Source organism: Juglans regia, chromosome 14 (genome assembly GCF_001411555.2).
Source record: "Juglans regia cultivar Chandler chromosome 14, Walnut 2.0, whole genome shotgun sequence".
In the NCBI taxonomy this organism is placed as follows: domain Eukaryota; kingdom Viridiplantae; phylum Streptophyta; class Magnoliopsida; order Fagales; family Juglandaceae; genus Juglans; species Juglans regia.
In genome coordinates, this window is record NC_049914.1 from 1,579,254 (window position 1) to 1,597,362 (window position 18,109).

The 18,109-nt window shown below is 37.1% G+C and overlaps 2 protein-coding genes across 5 annotated transcripts; both read left to right on the plus strand.

Moving 5' to 3' along the window:
* The first annotated feature begins 9 nt into the window (after positions 1-9).
* Positions 10-9,693, plus strand: LOC118344496 (mediator of RNA polymerase II transcription subunit 15a-like). 2 transcript variants are annotated; one of them, XM_035685229.1, is made up of 8 exons: positions 10-386; positions 4,519-4,589; positions 6,298-6,372; positions 6,528-7,898; positions 8,011-8,343; positions 8,667-8,852; positions 8,951-9,039; positions 9,278-9,693. In XM_035685229.1, exons 1-8 carry the CDS (start codon positions 62-64, stop codon positions 9,483-9,485), a joined length of 2,658 nt encoding a protein of 885 aa, XP_035541122.1. In that variant the 5' UTR covers positions 10-61; the 3' UTR covers positions 9,486-9,693. The 2 variants fall into 2 exon arrangements, with proteins under 2 accessions (XP_035541122.1, XP_035541123.1); XM_035685230.1 differs by having other exon boundaries at positions 6,531-7,898.
* Positions 9,694-11,473: 1,780 nt separating this feature from the next.
* On the plus strand, positions 11,474-15,488 carry LOC109012287. 3 transcript variants are annotated; one of them, XM_018993829.2, is made up of 3 exons: positions 11,474-11,622; positions 13,231-13,271; positions 13,411-15,488. In XM_018993829.2, the coding sequence occupies exon 3, from the start codon at positions 13,450-13,452 to the stop codon at positions 15,364-15,366; it is 1,917 nt and encodes a 638-aa protein (XP_018849374.2). In that variant the 5' UTR covers positions 11,474-11,622; positions 13,231-13,271; positions 13,411-13,449; the 3' UTR covers positions 15,367-15,488. The 3 variants fall into 3 exon arrangements, with proteins under 3 accessions (XP_018849374.2, XP_018849373.2, XP_018849375.2); XM_018993828.2 differs by lacking the exon at positions 13,231-13,271; XM_018993830.2 differs by lacking the exon at positions 13,231-13,271 and having other exon boundaries at positions 13,420-15,488.
* The last annotated feature ends 2,621 nt before the right edge of the window (positions 15,489-18,109 follow it).

The following is an 18,109-nucleotide window of genomic DNA, read 5'->3' on the forward strand; positions in this document are numbered from 1 at the left end:
TGTCCCTGACTCACTGCAGCAACAGCAAAGGTTACCATTCCTGCAGAACAAGGCTCAAAACATGCAGCAGGAACCTTTGCAAGGCCAGCAAAACAATCAGTCAAGTCGTCATCATCAGCAGTTGGCCCAACAAAAAGATTTTTCTGTACTAAAGCCGCAACTGAAGCTGCATGGGAAACAATGTGGTAATTATACCATGCACCAAACTCAGGTTGCGGCAGAGGGGCATACCCAGAAGACAGCTTCAGCTTTGTTGCCACCTCAAGGGCAACAATCACAACCACAGCTTCCAGTGAGGGAACTGATATCTCAATCACAGCTCGAAAAAGTGCAACCACCACCAACTCCATCACAGCCAGATACAATGGAAATTTCTGAAGCATCAGGTATGCCAAATCATGCAATTTAGAAGGAACAACGTTTATTTTTTTCGAATCCAACAAACAACCAAAAAAAATAAAAAGAAAACATGCTTCTCAACATTTAATCAAGTTATCCAACTATGCAATATTCTTATATATCTATGTATATATTTTTTGGTTCTCTTGTCTCAACAGTTTGCAGTTCCAAATTACGGTAGCACTGAATTGTCTAACTTTTTGCTCTACTTACATAGAAATGATAGTAGAATTAAATATAGATATAGGAAGAATTGCATGCTTGTTCTAGAAAGCAGGAATGCCATTTAGAAAATATACTGTTAATATGACCTTTTTCTGAGTACTGTTAATGTGTCCTTGCCAGCATTATATAAGAACTTACATAAACTAACATATGGACCCCTAGTTATCTATTTAATGGGAAAGATGATTCATTTTGTATTCACTATTCTTTAACAAATCAAATCCAGTAATGAGGTTTAAACTTGCTTGATGCTGGATGAGAATTGGAATCCTTATTGTCAGAAGGAGAGCACACTGGCAAGCCATTCTCAGAATTGTTCAAGTTAGGCAAAGGATGGGTGTCGTGTTTCAACATAGTCTTGAATTCCTAATAGGCAGACAAAGGCGTTGTTTATCAAAGCTATCTTGGATAAGTGGTTATGACATTTTGCCACGCAACAAAAAAAAACAAAAAAACAAAAAAAACATTGTGGAGATTGGTGGCAGAAGTCAAATACAGCAGCCTGTGAGTGAGGTTGGTGTTCATGTTCAAACAAGGTTAGCAGGCTGTTTGGGGTAGGGGTGTGGAAAAACATCAGGGCAGGGTGGGGGGATTTCTCGTTGTCTTTGAGGTGGGAATGAGTCTAAGATCAGATTCTTGCGCAATATATGATGTGGGACCATCCCTTGAAGATAGCAGGACTTTTTTTCTTTGATTATTTTTACTCTTTCAGCCCTTGATGATAGAATCTCCCATTGTAAAGAGGCATTGATAGCAGAGCTTTTATGGATCTTCGAGAATAGACCCCAATGGAATTTTTTCTTTTATCGATAAACAAAATTTTATTGAGATAAAGTAGACAAAGGCCCAAGCATAAGGGACATATACAAGAGCGTTGCCTATATATGTGAGTTTAGCGATACAAGGAAGTCATGAAAAGACATTCCATTAAAATCAATTACAATCGACCAATGGAATAAGGTATTGAAAAATAAACTTCTAAGCACTTCCATTGACCGCTCTCGATCTTCAAAACTTGTTGCATTCCTCTCCCTCCAAATACACCACCATAGACAAATTGGGACCATCTTCCACACTTTTGCGATCTGAGGGTTACCCTGAATGCCTTGCCAAGAAGTTAGGAGGTCGATTACCCTTTTTGGCATGACCCAATCTAATACCACCCGAGCAAAGAAATCATTCCATAGGGTCGTAGCAATCTCACAATGAATTAATAGATGATCTATAGATTCTCTACTCTTTTTGCACATACAACACCAATTCATAACTATGATGTGGCGTTTTTGTAGATTTTCTATTGTGAGGATCTTTCCTAATGAGGCTGTCCACACAAAGAAATTACCCTTCATGGGTGCTTTTGTCTTCCAAATACTCTTACATGGGAATGACGTTGTATTATGCATGATCATGGCATGGCTGCATGATAGTAGGAGCGAACTGTGCACTTCCCTTTCTTAGAAGGGCACCAAAAGATCTTGTCTTCAACTCCCTTCATTATATGGGTATAGTACAGTAGATCATAGAACTCCGAGAAAGCAACAACTTTCCAAGCTTGTGCATCTCTAAAGAATTAACGTTCCATTGGGGAGTACCATTAGAAATAGTTAAGAAGTCTGCAATTGACGCTTCTTTCATTCTTGCTAAGCCATAGAATTCTGAGTAAGCTTCCTTGAGTGTTGTATCGTTACACTATACATCATGCCAAAATTTGATTTTGGACCCATCACCCACCTCAAAACGGATATTTCTTGAATGTGTCCCAACCTCTTCTTATGTGTTTCCATAAACCAACCCCATATGTCCCATTTACCCCATTTGAACACCATCCTCCCTATGGTTCACCATACTTCGATTCTATGACAGCTCTCCATAATGCCCCTTGTTCATTGTGGTATCTCCATAGCCATTTGCCAAGCAAGGCTTAAAGATAGCAAGTGTCGGATTCCCAATCCTCCTTTTGGGATAGGGGAGCGCACCTTGGATAGGGTACTTTTGGTTAAGGTGACCCTACCACCTTTGGATTGATACGTCCTCTTCCAATTAGCCAGTTTCCGCTCCATTTTTTCTAGTACTTCATCCCAAATAAATTTTGATTTTAATGGGGCACCCAAAGGAAGACCCAAATATTTCAGGCAGCTGGGATATCTTGCATTCCAAATTGTTAGCCATGCTCTCGACATTCGGAACATTCCCCATTGGGACTACTTTTGATTTATCCTAAGTCACCTTCAACTCTGAAACAGCTTCAAAGCATAAAAGGAGTGCCCACTCTCCTCAAAGCTCGGATTTGATCATGACTAGTGCCATAAAAGATTAGGGTATCATCAGCAAATAATAGGTGAGATATGAGAAGTGAGCTTGTATTTGCCTCCCCCACTGAGAATAATGGAATGTTACTTTGTAAGAATGATCCTTCTTTTCTTTAATCGTTTGTACTTTTTTAGGCAGAGGAGATTTTTTTTATAACATCCGTTGGATTCCTTCCAAACTATGGACCTTTGATGTCAAGTCTTTCTAATACCCAATCTTCCCTCAAGATAACCTCCCATTTCCCTGGAAAAAGATTTGGAGAAATAAGGCACCATCAAGGGTAGCATTCTTTGTTTGGTTGCCTGTGTAAGGGAAGTTCTTAATGATGGATAACTTGAGGAAGAGGAATGCCCTATTAATGGAGTGGTGTTGTATGTGTAAGCAATATGGAGCAAACATCAATCATCTTTTACTTCACTGTGAGCGGTTTGAGATCTATAGGCATCAATTTTTCACACATTTGGGTTTGAATGTTTCATGCCTTGGCAGATGGAAGATTTGATGGTTTGTTGTTGTAGTCCTAATCCTATTAGTACTCATAGAAATTTCGAGGTGTTGAAGATGGATACCTTGTGTCTGATATGGTGTCTTTGGCATGAATGCAGTGCTTGTCTTTTGGAGATTGCAAGAGGATGATGCTAGAATTTTTTTAATTGGTATTTAAGTTTTTTTTTACACGTATGCGCTTTGAATAAAATTTACCTTATCAAAAAAAATAAAAGGAAGTTGGACATGGGAAAGAAATTAATGTAGGCGTGTCTTAGTGAAAGGGATGATTTAAACATCAATACTTTTCTGTGTTTGAGTGTGTTTGGGTTCAAAGAATATGAGAGCAAAAGAATCATAAAAAAAATCTTAACTAAGCACAAGTTGTGCGACGAGATGCATGATAATGCACTACTCTTTTTCTTAGTTGAGGGTGAATTCTTCTAAAAGTGCCTAATGCAGTCATTTTCTAAGTGTCAGAGATGTGATTTTTTAATTGAAGTATCCTGTACATCCTAATTGAAAGGAAAAAAGGAGAATGCCATGCTTCAAATGTTTGTCTTCCCCGAAATAATGACCCTGGTCATTACATCAAAGCATAAGTACTTCCCTTGTTTAACTTCATTGGTTCAGTCAGGTTGATCTACTTCCAGTGCAGCATTGCGTGAAGTTTTGTTAATTTTAGACAACTCAAAAGAGGTTTCACTCTTTATTCAATTCGTGTTGACTTACAGATCTTTACTCTCATGTAAAACATTTGGCTGCTTGTCTTATAAACTACTGAATCTTCATGATTGTGCTTGCCAGCTTCTAGGAATTGTGGGCATATCAACAAATTTTAATTTTTACCATACAGTTTTACATGTGCTCAACGAGAACCATAAAAAAGTCGCTTTTATTGATGTGAAAATTGCTGGAACATTGCAGAAGGTGGATTTGAGTATGGAAGTTTGTCCCACAAGAAGTTGCTCTCTTTTGAATCTTTTATCTCATTCTACTTGCAATTTATGTGCATATAATAATTTTTTTTTAACTTTCTTTTCTAAATTTACTTTTGCCATACAGACGCATAACATTTTCTCTGTGCTTCTTTGGTAGGACCACTAAATCTCACATCTGAGAAATCGTTTGCAAATATCGGTGATTGGCAAGAGGAGGTTTATCAGAGGGTAATGTCTTATAAGTGCTTTGTTTGACTGTGTGGATTTCTTTTATCATGTGAATATAACAAATATATTTTACTGTTTCTTGAGTAAATTCCCAGTTAAGCTGCATTTTTTATGTTTTTCCAGAGACAACCGAATTAAAAAAAAAAAAAAAACTGTAATAGTCAGCCAGTTAATTCCTATTGTCTCACAAATTTTTGCCAAAACATTGGTAAGTTTATTTTTGATAGATTCACACACCATAGGAGTCATAAGTTAGTACTTCATCATTTGGACTGTCAAATATGTATTAAATGATTAAATTCACCTCTTCTCATCATGCTAGAATGCTCGAATAAGCTTATATAAACCTTAATAAGTCAGCTTTAGATATACCTGATCGAAAAATTTCAGACACAACGAGTTGGATTCGATGTGTTAACTGTTCTTTCAGTGTTTAAGACATTTTTCAATGCAGCGAAAGCATCGCAAGATTTTCAAATTGTTTTGAAACATGAAATGAAACCTATTTGAATCCCAGAATGCCATACAAAAAGATTGCATAAATATAGAGAAAAGAAAATCCATTTTGTTCTTAGCATAAATTACCAACTACTTTAGAAGACTAGTGTTTAATTGGAGAAACAAAACATTATAAGCAAAACTGTGTAATATATAGATTGACTCTATGCAGATTATCTAGAAAAGAGGTTTGCATATTTAAAAACTCAGGGGCTCTCTGGTGCACTCTGCTCGGCTCCTATAGACTTCTACTCTATGCAGAATAATGACATAGTATGCTGCCGCTGCAGTTGTGTTTTATTTATAAGCTATGGTATCACTATCACCTAGGACAAAAAATAAAAATTATACTACCAATCATATTACATAAGCTATGATGATCATGTATCGTCATACCTCTGTATAGAGATGGATTGACTGACTGCAAATATGTGATTTTATATTAAATGCTGTACTAGTAAACGCTGTTGAATAATATTGGTCTTAACAAAACATGTGATACAGTGTGATAGAAGGTAGGGAAGAACCTTTGGAATTTTAGTTGCACTCATAGCAAGAGGTGAGTGTACTTCAAATGTTGATAAAACATTAGGAATTGCTTCTTTCTATTTATCCTGGAATTTGTTTTTCCAAGTGACTCTCAATGGATCCAAAATACTGAAAGAAAGAAATGGATATATGTTCCATCGCAAAAGATTTATTCCCCTTTAGCACCTGGGGTGGGGTTGGACAGGTCATAGTTGAGTACTTAATTTTATATTTTTGACATTACATAGTTTTAGTTACTGGAAATTAATTAAAATTCCAATATCATTACTTACCAGAAAAATCTTTTTTTTGAAATGGGCATGTCTGTGAGGTTGCAGTGTACCTACAAAATAGGAGGCATTCTGGTTTGGAAGACACAATAGAACTGTGAATTTTCAGCTTCTTTCTACGCACAAACCTTCATTGTCACAGCATGCCTGTTACTTTCTCATTTGTAATCCACAAGTCTTGAGCATTTTATCCATATTGCTTGTTCCTCTGTATCTCTCTCTGTGTTTTGAAATTGCTCATATTGAAATATTTTCTATTGTATGTCAGAACTCAACAGTAAAGGGGCGGTATAAGTACGTTTCGTATTCTGTTTATACAATCTTTATCTGCCGATGGATATATGTTAAGTATTCTTGCAGATCATTACTTTTCTCATTATTTTGCTTTGCAGGTTGAAAGTTTAAAAAGCAGGTATTTGAAACAACTTAACGGGTTGCGGCATACATTGACTAATAGGCTCCAGCAGGTGTGCTATAACATAAACTCATGTTTGTGAAGTTGCTGCCATAGCCAAGAATAGATTCTCCACTTTACATCACAAATCTTTTTTTTTTTTTTTTTTTACACTAACGATTTCTTATTTTGTTTTGTGTTATATTTGCCCGTATTCCTTTTTTCCAGCAGGATTCTGCTCCTTGTCCAACCAACACAGGCCAATTAGAGAAAATTAATCTTGCGTTGAATCTAACTATAGCTTACCTAAATGTGCCCAAAAGCAAGATCACGCCTTCTTATGCGGAGAAGTTGGATACACTTCAAAAGAAGATACTTTGGATTCTTCAGCTGACTGGAAAAAAGTCTGATTCTTCACCACGGGAAGGAAAACTTTTCCCAGATATTTACTCTGTTCAGCAGTTGCCGCAGCCACAAACTCAGACATCTGAAGCGCAACAACTTGAAAATCAAAAGATACCGCCACTGCAATTTACTAAGTCACAGAGTACTCTAGCAGCAATGCAGCGGAACAATTTAATGTTTTTGCAACACGTTTCCAAGTCTTCTTCACCTGAGCCTGCTACTTTGCACCAAAATACGATGCATTTAGGAGACCATTTACCAGCTTCAGAAAAAGGAAATTCAGTGAATATATTGCAGCAGGTTGCCAAGGAATCTTTAGGAAGTCCTAAGAGCATTTCCCAAGAAAATCTTAACACATTATTGCCAACAAGCCATATGAATGGGCAGCAGTCAAATGTGGTTCCTCTTGAGATGAGCTCTAATACACTTCAAAATTTGCAAATGAGACAAACAAAAGAACAACTGGATGTATTGGCTCAAAAGCCTGAGCTAGTATTTCAAAAGCCCAACATGCAGCAACAACTGGTACGAGAGAATCACCAAATATTGCCCCAGCAGGCTGCAAAGCCGCATGCTCATGCAAAACGACAGATTCAGTTGAATGAGGTAAATGAATTAAAAGTGAGACTAGGGACGAGTGTTAATAAGTCACAGCATCAGGAAAATGCAGTAAATGACTCGAGAGTTGAAGGAGGGATGGGTGTCAAATCAGGACGTATTTTGCAAAATCAATCTGGTGCCACGTGCTCAGTGTATAGTTCTCAGCACGCAAAGCCTGGGGCTTCAGTTCCTATTTCGTCATCCGAAGTCTCCTGTCATCCACTAGCTCACCATTGTCCTCGTATTGATGTGCAAAATCTGCCAACACCTCTTACAGAGGCAGGAACCTGTTTTCATTCTGCAAAGTCTTGCTCTGCCCTACCTTCTTCCTTGGCTCAACCATCCATGTTAGGGAATTGTGAGAAACCTACTTTTGATGCTCCATCACGCTTGGATACTGGAAATATTAGACATCCCCATGTACCTGGTTCTCTAGGACCTGGCCAATCACTTGCCATCTGCACTCCTGGGATGTCAGTCTCGCCATATCTTGAGGAACTTGATACTCTGGATGGCACGAATTGTAATATGCCAACCTTCAATTATGATCAGTCAAGTGTTGCTGAACAGCCTATTAAGCGCTTAATTAATGTGGTTAGTTTGAACTTAAATTGTTAACTTCAATTCAAATGTTTTGGTTCTAGATTTTCTGTGGGACGTACGATATTTGATTACATATGAAGAAGTTGATCATGCAAAATTTCAGGTGAACTCGATCTCATGTAAAGAACTCAGTGCTGCTATTGGTGACATTGGATCAGTGATTGGTATTACTGATTGGATATCAAGTTCGCTGCCAGCTAATGGGTCTAGAGCAGCAATAGGTGAGGATTTGGTTGCCATGACGAAGTCTAGTTTGCAAGCAAGATATTTAACAGGGTGGAATGATACATCTGGAACAAGGAAAAGGAATCGCTGCACAAATTGGATTGCGTCAAATCCTTCTCCAATGAATGATGGATTCAGACAGTGGATTGACTTGGAGAAACCCGAGTTGGAGTCATCTGCGATGTCTTGTACTAAACGGCCTAGGATTGAGGTAGGTTGCTGTTGTGGTGGGGTTTTCAACCAGAACTAGAAGCTACTATCAAGTTTCTTTTAGTAGCATGACTTCTTGCATGCAGTTTTCAGCAACATAAAACATCAATTCTCAATACAATTGAATTGACGTGCATCATCATCCTTCAGTAGCATGATTTCATGAATGCAGTTTTTTATGGGCGCTCAATTATAGGGAATTGTTCCTCTAGTTTTTGCTTGTTTATGAATGTGAAAATTAACTTTCATCTTTGAACAGTTTGAACGTTGAATCAGAGTGCCTCTTGTATTATGATGTAAGAACTTATCTGTACCCCTTTGCAGGTCAAGCATGTTCTGTTGGAAGAAATTAGGAAAATAAACCAGCAGCTGATAGACACTGTGGTAGTCATTAGTGACGAACATACCATTTCAACTGCTGGTGGTGGTGAAGGTACCATTGTCATGTGCTCATTCACTGCTGTGGCCGCCTGTCCAAACTTCAAATCACAGCCTGTTTCATCTCAGGCGGTATGTTTCCAAGTATTCTAGTCCTATCGCCGTTCGTAAGCTATAAGCATTATCTTTCTATACCTTCCCTTGACTTTGTGTTTTTCATTGGCATGCAGTCACCTATTCAGCCCTTAAAATTGCTCGTTCCCGCTAGTTATCCACACACTTCTCCTGTACTCCTAGACAAAATGCCAGTGGGAGCAAGGTGAGAGCATTGGCATTGTTATTTTGATTTTATATATATGCAGATTATTATTGGAAAAGTGATGGGCACCACGCGGTAACTGTTCATGCATTAGTGATAGTAGGATATCCCAAAACAAGCCGTGGGCTATGCTTTATGTTACATGATGATGTGTATTCAACAAAGATTTCATCCATTTGTTTGTTAATCCTTCATTTGAAGTTTGGTCATCCCCCCAACTCCTTGGTTGCTTTGACAGAGAGAACCACCAGGACCTTTCAGTAAAGGTAATATCAAAGCTCAATTCATGCCTCAGAACCCTGTCAAATCCCTTCTCAGTGGGGGAGATAGCAAGGATGTGGGATTTTTGTGTCCGGGAGGTTGTCCTCGAGTATGCAGTGCAGAATGGCGGAGGCAACTTTAGCTCAAAATATGGAACTTGGGAGACATGTCTTGGAGCTGCTTGAATCATTCTACACTTGCATATCATCTACTTGGAAGATTCCTATTGATATGCACCGAGGTTGGTTTTGCTACAGATGATGGATTTTTTTTTTTTTTTCCCTGCTAATTGTATCAGGTGCGACGCTTGTGCAGGGTCTTCTTTATATTGATTTGTCTGACCAAATTTTCAAAAGTGTTTTTTTTTTTTTTGGTAGTGTTTGTAGTTTTGAAAGCGTACGCGTTTGAGCTTATTTGTAATTTTAATAAATTATAATATGAGTTTTCAATCCATTGGAAAGTAACAGAGAAGATTATTTTGGGGATTTCAGCTCAAAAGTTATAATGTTCAAAATTACACGAGTATAGGTAATTATACTCATAGTTAAGAAATAAAACCTCCTAAATACTTCAAAGTTCAGAGATTTTATCAGTTTCTATGATATGAGTTGTATATAATAATCATATTTTTTTTATGTAGCAAAAGAAAATTGAAATATTACCAAATTGACGGCCATTGTTTCGGCTAAAGCACCAGATTCTATGGAAAGCGTTCTTGGGTTCAACTCCCTCCTCTCCCTTTCTCTCTCTATTGTCTGTGTGTGGGCATCTGCAACTCGCACTTTCTTCTGCTTCTCTGAGCCTTCTGAGCTCATCCCCACCTTCTCGGCTTAGAGTTTCTTGCTCTTTCTCACCAGCTGTCTCCGAATCCTTCCGACAAAACCTTGACAAAGGTTCAGAATTCTCGCGTCATTGTTCTTGCCTTTGTTCCAATAGGAGAAATAAGACACCCTCGTCATCGATCCATACCTTACTTTTTACAATGATGTTTTCTCGTTCCACAACTTTTGACTTTTTCCAAAAAAACAAAAATAAAAGAAGTCTATTAATTAGATGAAAAATACTTTTGGTCGATTTTATAAAAATAAATTTATAAAATAACTTAACAAAAAAAAAAATACTTCTGCCAAGAGACATCACTTCAAAATTACAAGTTTTCTTAATTAATAACCTATATTTTTATTTTTTTATTTTTATCGCCAATTAATAATATATATCTTAATCAACATTTACCGCTTTTAACTATTTATAATTTTTTCTTAAAAAAAAAATAACAACCTTTGTTTAGTTCACCATGGCCCATATCCACCGTTTTGCTCGTACGTCTGGCAATCACAGCTGTAAATTATTTTCAACCGTTGCATTCATTTAGGAATTAATTCCAATGATATTACTTATTTTTCCTAAGGTAGCCATAGTTATGGACATAAAGAATGTTCCAAAACCAGCTCCAACTTAATGCAATCCATCCATTGGGATTGGGATGAGACTCCTTGGCTAGGAAAGGAGGTTTCACAACACTTTTGGTGGTGATGGCAGAGTCGTTCATTGTCAAATAATGCTGAAAATTCTGTATAAAGCTCATATTATTAATAGATAAAATGTTTACAAGTAGTGTCTTTTATCTTCTTTATTGAAATAATTAAGGTATCTTCAGAGTATATGATTTAAAAAAATGGTGAATTGATTTTAATGATGTCACATAAAACTATAAATACTGTGAAATGCTAAAAATGAATGCATTTGTGTGACACCTTTCTTTTACTTGACGTGGTAGAGTCTAATATTTTTTTAAAAAAAAATTATTAACAACAATTGATTTAAAGATTGTTAAATTTTTTTATCACGTCAACGATAATGCTAAGATTTCGGAGGTCATAACGATATATCAGTTGATGTCTCATGGCTAATTTTTTTTCTGTCATGAATATAGGGTTATAAATTATAAAAAAGGAAGTTGAGAAAAAATAAAGCTAATAATAATTTTTGTTTTGATAAGAAAAGCTAATAAATTTTTAAAACCAACTATTTTCATAGAACATATATATAATTTATTTAATTATTTTATTTTTTATAAATTCGTGTTTTATTTAAGATTATGAAATTTGGGGAAAAGAACAACCGAAACAGAAGGAGGAAAAAAAAAAAAAAGTAACGAAACAAAACAGAAAAAACGAAAACAGCGAGTGCACAAAATACTGGAGAAAGAACGAGAGAGAGAGAGAGAGAGAGAGAGAGAGGACAAGGAAGACGACCTCGTTACCATCGTCATCGTCGTCACCGTCACCATCATCGATCCCTGCCATTCCTTTCGTTCGCAAGGTCAGTTATGAGATCCCCCTTCTCCCCCCCTCTCCCTCTTTAAATCGGATTTTCTAAATGTGACCGTCAATTTTCTCTTGCGGATTTGGTTTTTGTTATTTTTTTGGGGCTTTGTGTTGTTGATCTATCATTTGTTTGGTTGGAATTTTTCAAAGATCTCAAACGTAGCGGGTCTTGATCTTAATTCCTCTTTCTCTTTGGGTTTTCGGATTTTTAGATTGAGAATGTAGGGGAACCTATAAAAAAAAAGATTAAGAATGTAGGGGTGATTTGAATTCGGTTGTGTCTCCATTGTACTTCTTAAGATAATTTGTACGTTTCTTTGGGTTTATATTTTCAACTTAATGTAGGCCTAAGCGAGGAATTGCATTCGGTTATGATTTCTACGAACTTAGGTTGGACATGCTTGACTCCTTGATTTTCATGTGTTTAGCATTTGCGCTTTTATCTTCTGAGTTGTGGTGTTGCATGGATATAACAATTGCGATCGGTGATTGGAACTGTGGGTTTCTTTTTGTTTATTTATACTTCTGATTTTTGGGAAGAATATTAGTGGCATTTCCCACTCGAAGCTTTGGATTCAGTTTTTAACAGCATTTTTGTGGGTTTTCTTGGTGATCTTTTAATTTTATATGGATTACTCTTGTTTCCATGGTATTAATCTATATTTGTTTCAAAGCTTGTTAATAACCCCAATGGGCTGGCTCAAGTGGTAAGAGTTTTTGTCTTGGTGGTATGCTCCCTCCAAGTCTAAGGTTTGAACCCTTAGGTTCAGACACCCTGTGCCAATAGGAAAAAAAAAAAGGAAAGAAAAAGAAAAACTTCTTTGGGGTTTGTGGCACTGCATATACATTATAGTAGGGACTGACTTTCATGGTGGGCAGCTATGATTTTAATGTTTACCCCTATGGCACTCGGACCAAACGCCATCTAATTCCCTGTATAAATCCTGTTTGTGTAAGTAAGTTGCATCTTACCTAACCATAACACGTACAAAAAAAAAAAAGAAAGATTAACAAAAGTATGATTGTGCTATGTGCTATAAGAAGTTTCTGTATAAGAACTGTGAACTTTTGTTTGAAATAGTTGGTCTGTAGCGGGAGATCAACTCGTGGTTTCCTGAAAAGTTAGTGAGTTATGATCTGTGATTTTTGGTCCTTCTAGTGTTTTGAAGATGGCTTTAATAATGGGCTTGGCATGCTCTTAGAAATGTGGGAGGCTTTAGTTCTTTTGAAGTGTCTGGGGTAGCTTGTAACCATATTCTACCGAGTCCCAAATAGACAAGTCCCATACAAGCATTTTGTAAAACAATTGGTCCCATTAATAAATAATAGTTTTTTTTACACTTTTTTAAGGTGGGGTCCACTTTTTTACTAGGGCTTGTATGGGGCTTGTCTATTTGGGGCTTATACAAATAATTTCTCTATTCTATCTGGCTATTGTTAGTAAAAGTTTTTCATCCTTATTTTTATTGTATGTTAAGTGTGAAACTAAAGCTGCAAGGGGAAGGAATTATGTATTTTAAGCACATTTGCTTAACAAGCTGTGGATTTGTGAATCCTGTTCATCGATGTTTTTATTTTTTATTTATTGGCACTGGGTGTCCGGGAACAGCGTCCCGGCTAATCTCAGGGGTGCACATGCCCTCGGTAAGGAGTTTCCCGCAAGTGCATCTAATCATTGATGTTTTTATATTTTGTGAAAAACATCTAGGTTCATATGGTTTGGTTGCACATGTTTTGTTTTCAACACTAATTTCAAAAAAATAAAAATTTGATTTTTCTGTAGTTGTCGCAGCAATATTTGATCTAATTTGAAGCCAGAAAGATGTCTCCAGCATCAAAATCTAAGTCCAAATCCAAGAATAAGCCCTCTGCAGGGTCTGTGAAGGAACAACAGAAGACTTCTTCCAAGCCTTCCGGATCTAATGACAATGGGGGTGGCAGTCCAGCAAGTATTTACAATTCAGTCTCCGGAACATTCCATGCCCTAGAAACATCATCAATTGCCTCTTCACCACCTTTCCATGACAGTGGTCATTTCCTTAATATGGATGATACTGATGAGCATTCTAGCAGCCCTCATGGAACAGTCTCCAAGTATGATTCTGTTTCCAACAACGGCAGCTGCTCTGGAGAGTCTGAAGACCCAAAAGAGAAGATAGCTCATTTTACCCCAAAGCAGGAGGCAATACCTGGTTCCGACATTGACAGGCGAGAGAAAATTCGTCTGAAAAATGAGAGGAAGCACCAGCGGCAGAGAGAGAAGCGGGCACAAGAGTTGCATGATCGTTGCAGTGGCTATCTCATGTCAAGAAAGCTGGAAGAACTTTCGCAGAAGCTAGTGAGAATGGGGTTCCCTTCTGAACGAGCAATATTCGCGCTGATGTTGAATGAGGGCAAGGTAGAGGAATCAGTTGCCTACCTTTTGGATGGAAATGAAGAAGAAGCTCAACAGAAGCATATTACTAACCTTGGAAGTGGAGCCAATTTGAAAATTGATATTAGCAAAGACCTTGCTTGGATTTCAGTATTGGAGGAGAGATACAAATGCTCAAAGCAAGAGGTTGAAAGAACTGTTGTTACCTGTGAAGGTGATCTTGAGAAGGCAGAAGATACGTTGAGAGCACAGAAGCAGGAACAATCTGCTACTCCGTTGAAGGCAGAAGAAATTGCAGAGACCAAGAATCTAATAAGACCCAAAGAAGTGCCTGCAGCTTCAGTTACGATACAACAAAGAAGAAATGAAAGGAATTTTAACTACCCAAAGGAAACTGCGGCAGTGGCCACATTTCCAGAACCAGGGAATAGGAACCTGCAGGTTTTAAAGACAAATCAACTTAAGACACTGGCAGAGGAGAGGTGGGCTGCTACTGGATCAGGACCTTCTGCTTCATTAAATTTAGTGCCACCTACTCAGTTAGCACCCCCAGCAGGAAAAGTGGAGGTGCGGGTTGGTGTTGTTGGAAATGAAGGAAGAATATTACAGCAAGGACTAGGAGGATTGAGGGGGTCGGTAGTTGTGATGCAACGTCCCCAATCCACAAATGCCAAGCAAGACCCTGTTTCTAGTGTAAGTGCATCTCCTTCAGCTGTTCAGTGGTATGGAAGTAGCGTTCCTGCTGTTGAAAGCATACGATCAAATGGGAAGGTCATACAAAATCAGAGCCGAGGCAACCTTGGTTGGGAAAATCAGAGCTCAGAGCATTTCCATCATCAGGCGCCTTATAAAGATTTTCCTTTCTCATTAGGGCCAGTGGATCCCACATCAGCTGGACTGGGAGGTTCTTGGAGAACAAGTGGTGCATCTTCACCAATGGTTCCTTCTGATCCTCGGGGTTCACGGAGCACAATGGGTGGATCCTCACATTCGCTTACATTTCCATCCTCTCTTGGGCTGTTTTCTGGTCATGGTTCAGCAGGAACCTTTGGCTTGTCTTCGCCCATGGACTGGAATACAGGGGGCTTGATGCCTGAGTTAGACTATACCAATATAGATTGGACATTGAATTACCCATTACCTTCCAAATCAAATGGGTTGTTGCTGGGGCTTTCTTCCTTATTGAGGAACAGTTCAGGGATGAGGTTGGGCAGTGCAAATGGAAAGTTCAGATCAGGATTGCAGGATGGTGGAGTGGCTACAGAAGCACCATCTTCTGCTGGTTCGCGTGACTGGACAACTCCTTTTGCAGGCAAGGACATCTTCAGTGTGCCCAGGCAGTTTGTTACTTTTCCATCTCCTTAGGACTTGAGAGCAAAAGGAGAAAAATATAGCATCTGTGGTGGGTCTAGTCAGTCCTTTGTGATGGCTGTATTGACGGTTGTTTCTTTGATTGCCAGCGAAAATGCATCTACTAGTTTCTGCCATATAGCTTGGTTTCTTCTATCTTTCTTTCTTTGTTATTGTTATTAATTTTTCTTCCATTTGGATTTGGAAAAAAAGAAAAAGAGAGAGGACGGACAGGGTGGTGCATGTAACTCATATTTTATGACAAAAATAAATAATCATAATATGCATGAAAAGGTAGCGAATAGGACTTATTGAATTAAGTAGAACTTGAAATTTAAATTAAAAGCTTTTAAATTTGTACACACAATGAGAAGCAAAATATTAAATAATAAAAGCAAGTGAATTTAATTATCCCACTCACGTGGTATTTTTGTCGGTCTTGGATGCATATATAGAATGAAAGAAAAATAATTATTTGCAGAAGATTTGTAGACGATACGATGGATATTTTTATAAATTATATAAAAATAATATCATACTGTAGGAATATTACGATTATATAAAAAAAATCATTAAAAAAAGTTCCAGCGTATATCCTCAATCTTATTACAAAAATAAATTATGAATTAACTTAATTTAATGTGATATTTTTATTATAAAATAAATGTAATAGATTTTATAAAGTCATGTAAGTATCCATATATAAATATATATATATATATTATAAATTACCTTTGTATAATTTATTTGTATATGCAATTGTCCTCTATTTCTTACGCTTTGTTTGAATTTGAAATTTATCTCAATTCATCATTATAATTTTTTTTAATTTTTATACAAAATATAATAAATAGTTTAATTTTTTCAAATATTAAAATAATAGTAATAATATTAAAAATAATATTCTAACAAGAAAAATGTTATTTGTACTTAAGAAAAACTTATAAAAAAAAATTATTTCGCCACATGTTATTTATTGATATATTAGAAATTATGACATTTAAAATTTAAAAACAAAACTAATAAAAGAAGTCTTTAAGTAAAAGTGTACGTAAAATTTATAACAATAATTCTATAGACAACCGACCTGCGTCCCCGACGCGGCATCGCGTCCAACGTGGCAAAAATTGAAAACGACGTCGTTCGCTACCAGCTCGAAAACAGAAAGGGTTATGGTCTCTTCGTCTTCATTTCGCCCCCCACATTTTGGCTTCTATCTCCGTCCTCATTTCGCATCCTCCCATCGTTTCGAAGTAAGAGAAGGGGTTATGGTCTCTTCGTCTTCATTTCACCCCCCACATTTTCTCTTCGTCTTCATCCTCACATCCCCATGATTACGTTTCATCTTCGAGAAAGCCTCTCTTTGTCTTCTCCATGACACAGCCAAACCCATGATGGTGGGGGTCTCATCTCTTCGTCCTATCCACGAAACCACAGAGCCATACCCACGAATGCTAGGTAAGCCACTGGTTTCTCTTCGTCGTCACCCCCCTTTGTCTTCTCCACGAAGTCCATTCTTTCTTCTTCTCCACCCAGATCTGATTTCCCCTTCCTACAAACGCCCTGAAACCCTAATCCTAATCCTAACCCTTTATAAGTTCAAATCTTCAAACACACTCCATACCTTCACTGACAGCAGCAACACAGTGGTGGGAGTGAACAAAGGAGCTAACACAGACAGGCAGGAATCTCAGTTAAGGTTCCATTTTCCAATTTTTTCTATATGCAGTATTATATTGTAGATTTGTGTATTAAAGTGTGAACTTTTCGCCCTCGTTCTTTACCATGAAACCAGTAGAAAGCATTTTTACCCAATTTGTCTATATATATATATATATATTGTGTGCTAGGATTCAATTTGTTTGGTTTAGTTTGTAATATTTTAATTTATTATTTTAAACAAATAAATATTTTTCTCAGAGTACAATTAATAAAGTGTTTAACTAAAAATTGGTTCTATTTATTAATAATGGCTCATGGAACCTTGGAGCTAATTAGCTAAAATTCTATTTGTCTAACTTTCCAATTTGAAGTCCTTGCGCGAGACTTTATGATTAAAGCATACAAATGAGATTTTATAGGAAAACTAGTGGCTGCCTTAAAATTGGACAGTTGAGGTATAGGCTAAAGTTTTCTTTCAGTATAATCTAGTAAATTATGATGTATCATTAGAATGTAATCAATGATCGAGAAACCACCTTCTCTCTATGCTTCAATATGAAAATTATGAACAACCATTGAAAATTTTTGGCAAAATAAATAAAGCTTATTGTGGAAGGTGTAGCCTAGTTACATAGGTGGAGAATTGAGTCAAGACCTTATTGCAGAAGGTGTAGCCTTAAGTTCATAACCAACAAATCCAACATGGGCAAGCCAAGTAACAAAGCTTTAAACCATTTACATAAAAACAACCATAATGCATACACAAGCTTATTTTACGGGATGCACACGAGCTTTCCCACATGACTAGGTGCACAATGTTCATATGAGATAGCCCATGTACACCCTGTGAAATAAGCCACATTTGTGGCATACGATAATATTTTTTTGTGCATGTATAGATTATTTTTTACTTGAAAAAATTTTGAATTGGCTTTCTACTTGGATGAGAATATGTTGTAGTCAAGTAAGATTGGATCCACTGGTTTCTCTTGTATTTGTTTCTGCCTTTGCTTATTAAGTTTTATGCATGTGTAGATTATTTTTTACTTGAAAAAATTTTGAATTTGCTTTCTACTTGGATGAGAACTCAAGAAGA

Coding starts and splice junctions, on each gene's coding strand:
- LOC109012287 (XM_018993829.2), top strand. CDS start 13,450: ATGTCTCCAGCATCAAAATCTAAGTCCAAATCCAAGAATAAGCCCTCT.
- LOC118344496 (XM_035685229.1), top strand. CDS start 62: ATGCAGCAGGAACCTTTGCAAGGCCAGCAAAACAATCAGTCAAGTCGT. Junction 387..4,518: donor GGAAATTTCTGAAGCATCAG/GTATGCCAAATC, acceptor CTTCTTTGGTAG/GACCACTAAATCTCACATCT. Junction 9,040..9,277: donor AAAATGCCAGTGGGAGCAAG/GTGAGAGCATTG, acceptor TTGCTTTGACAG/AGAGAACCACCAGGACCTTT.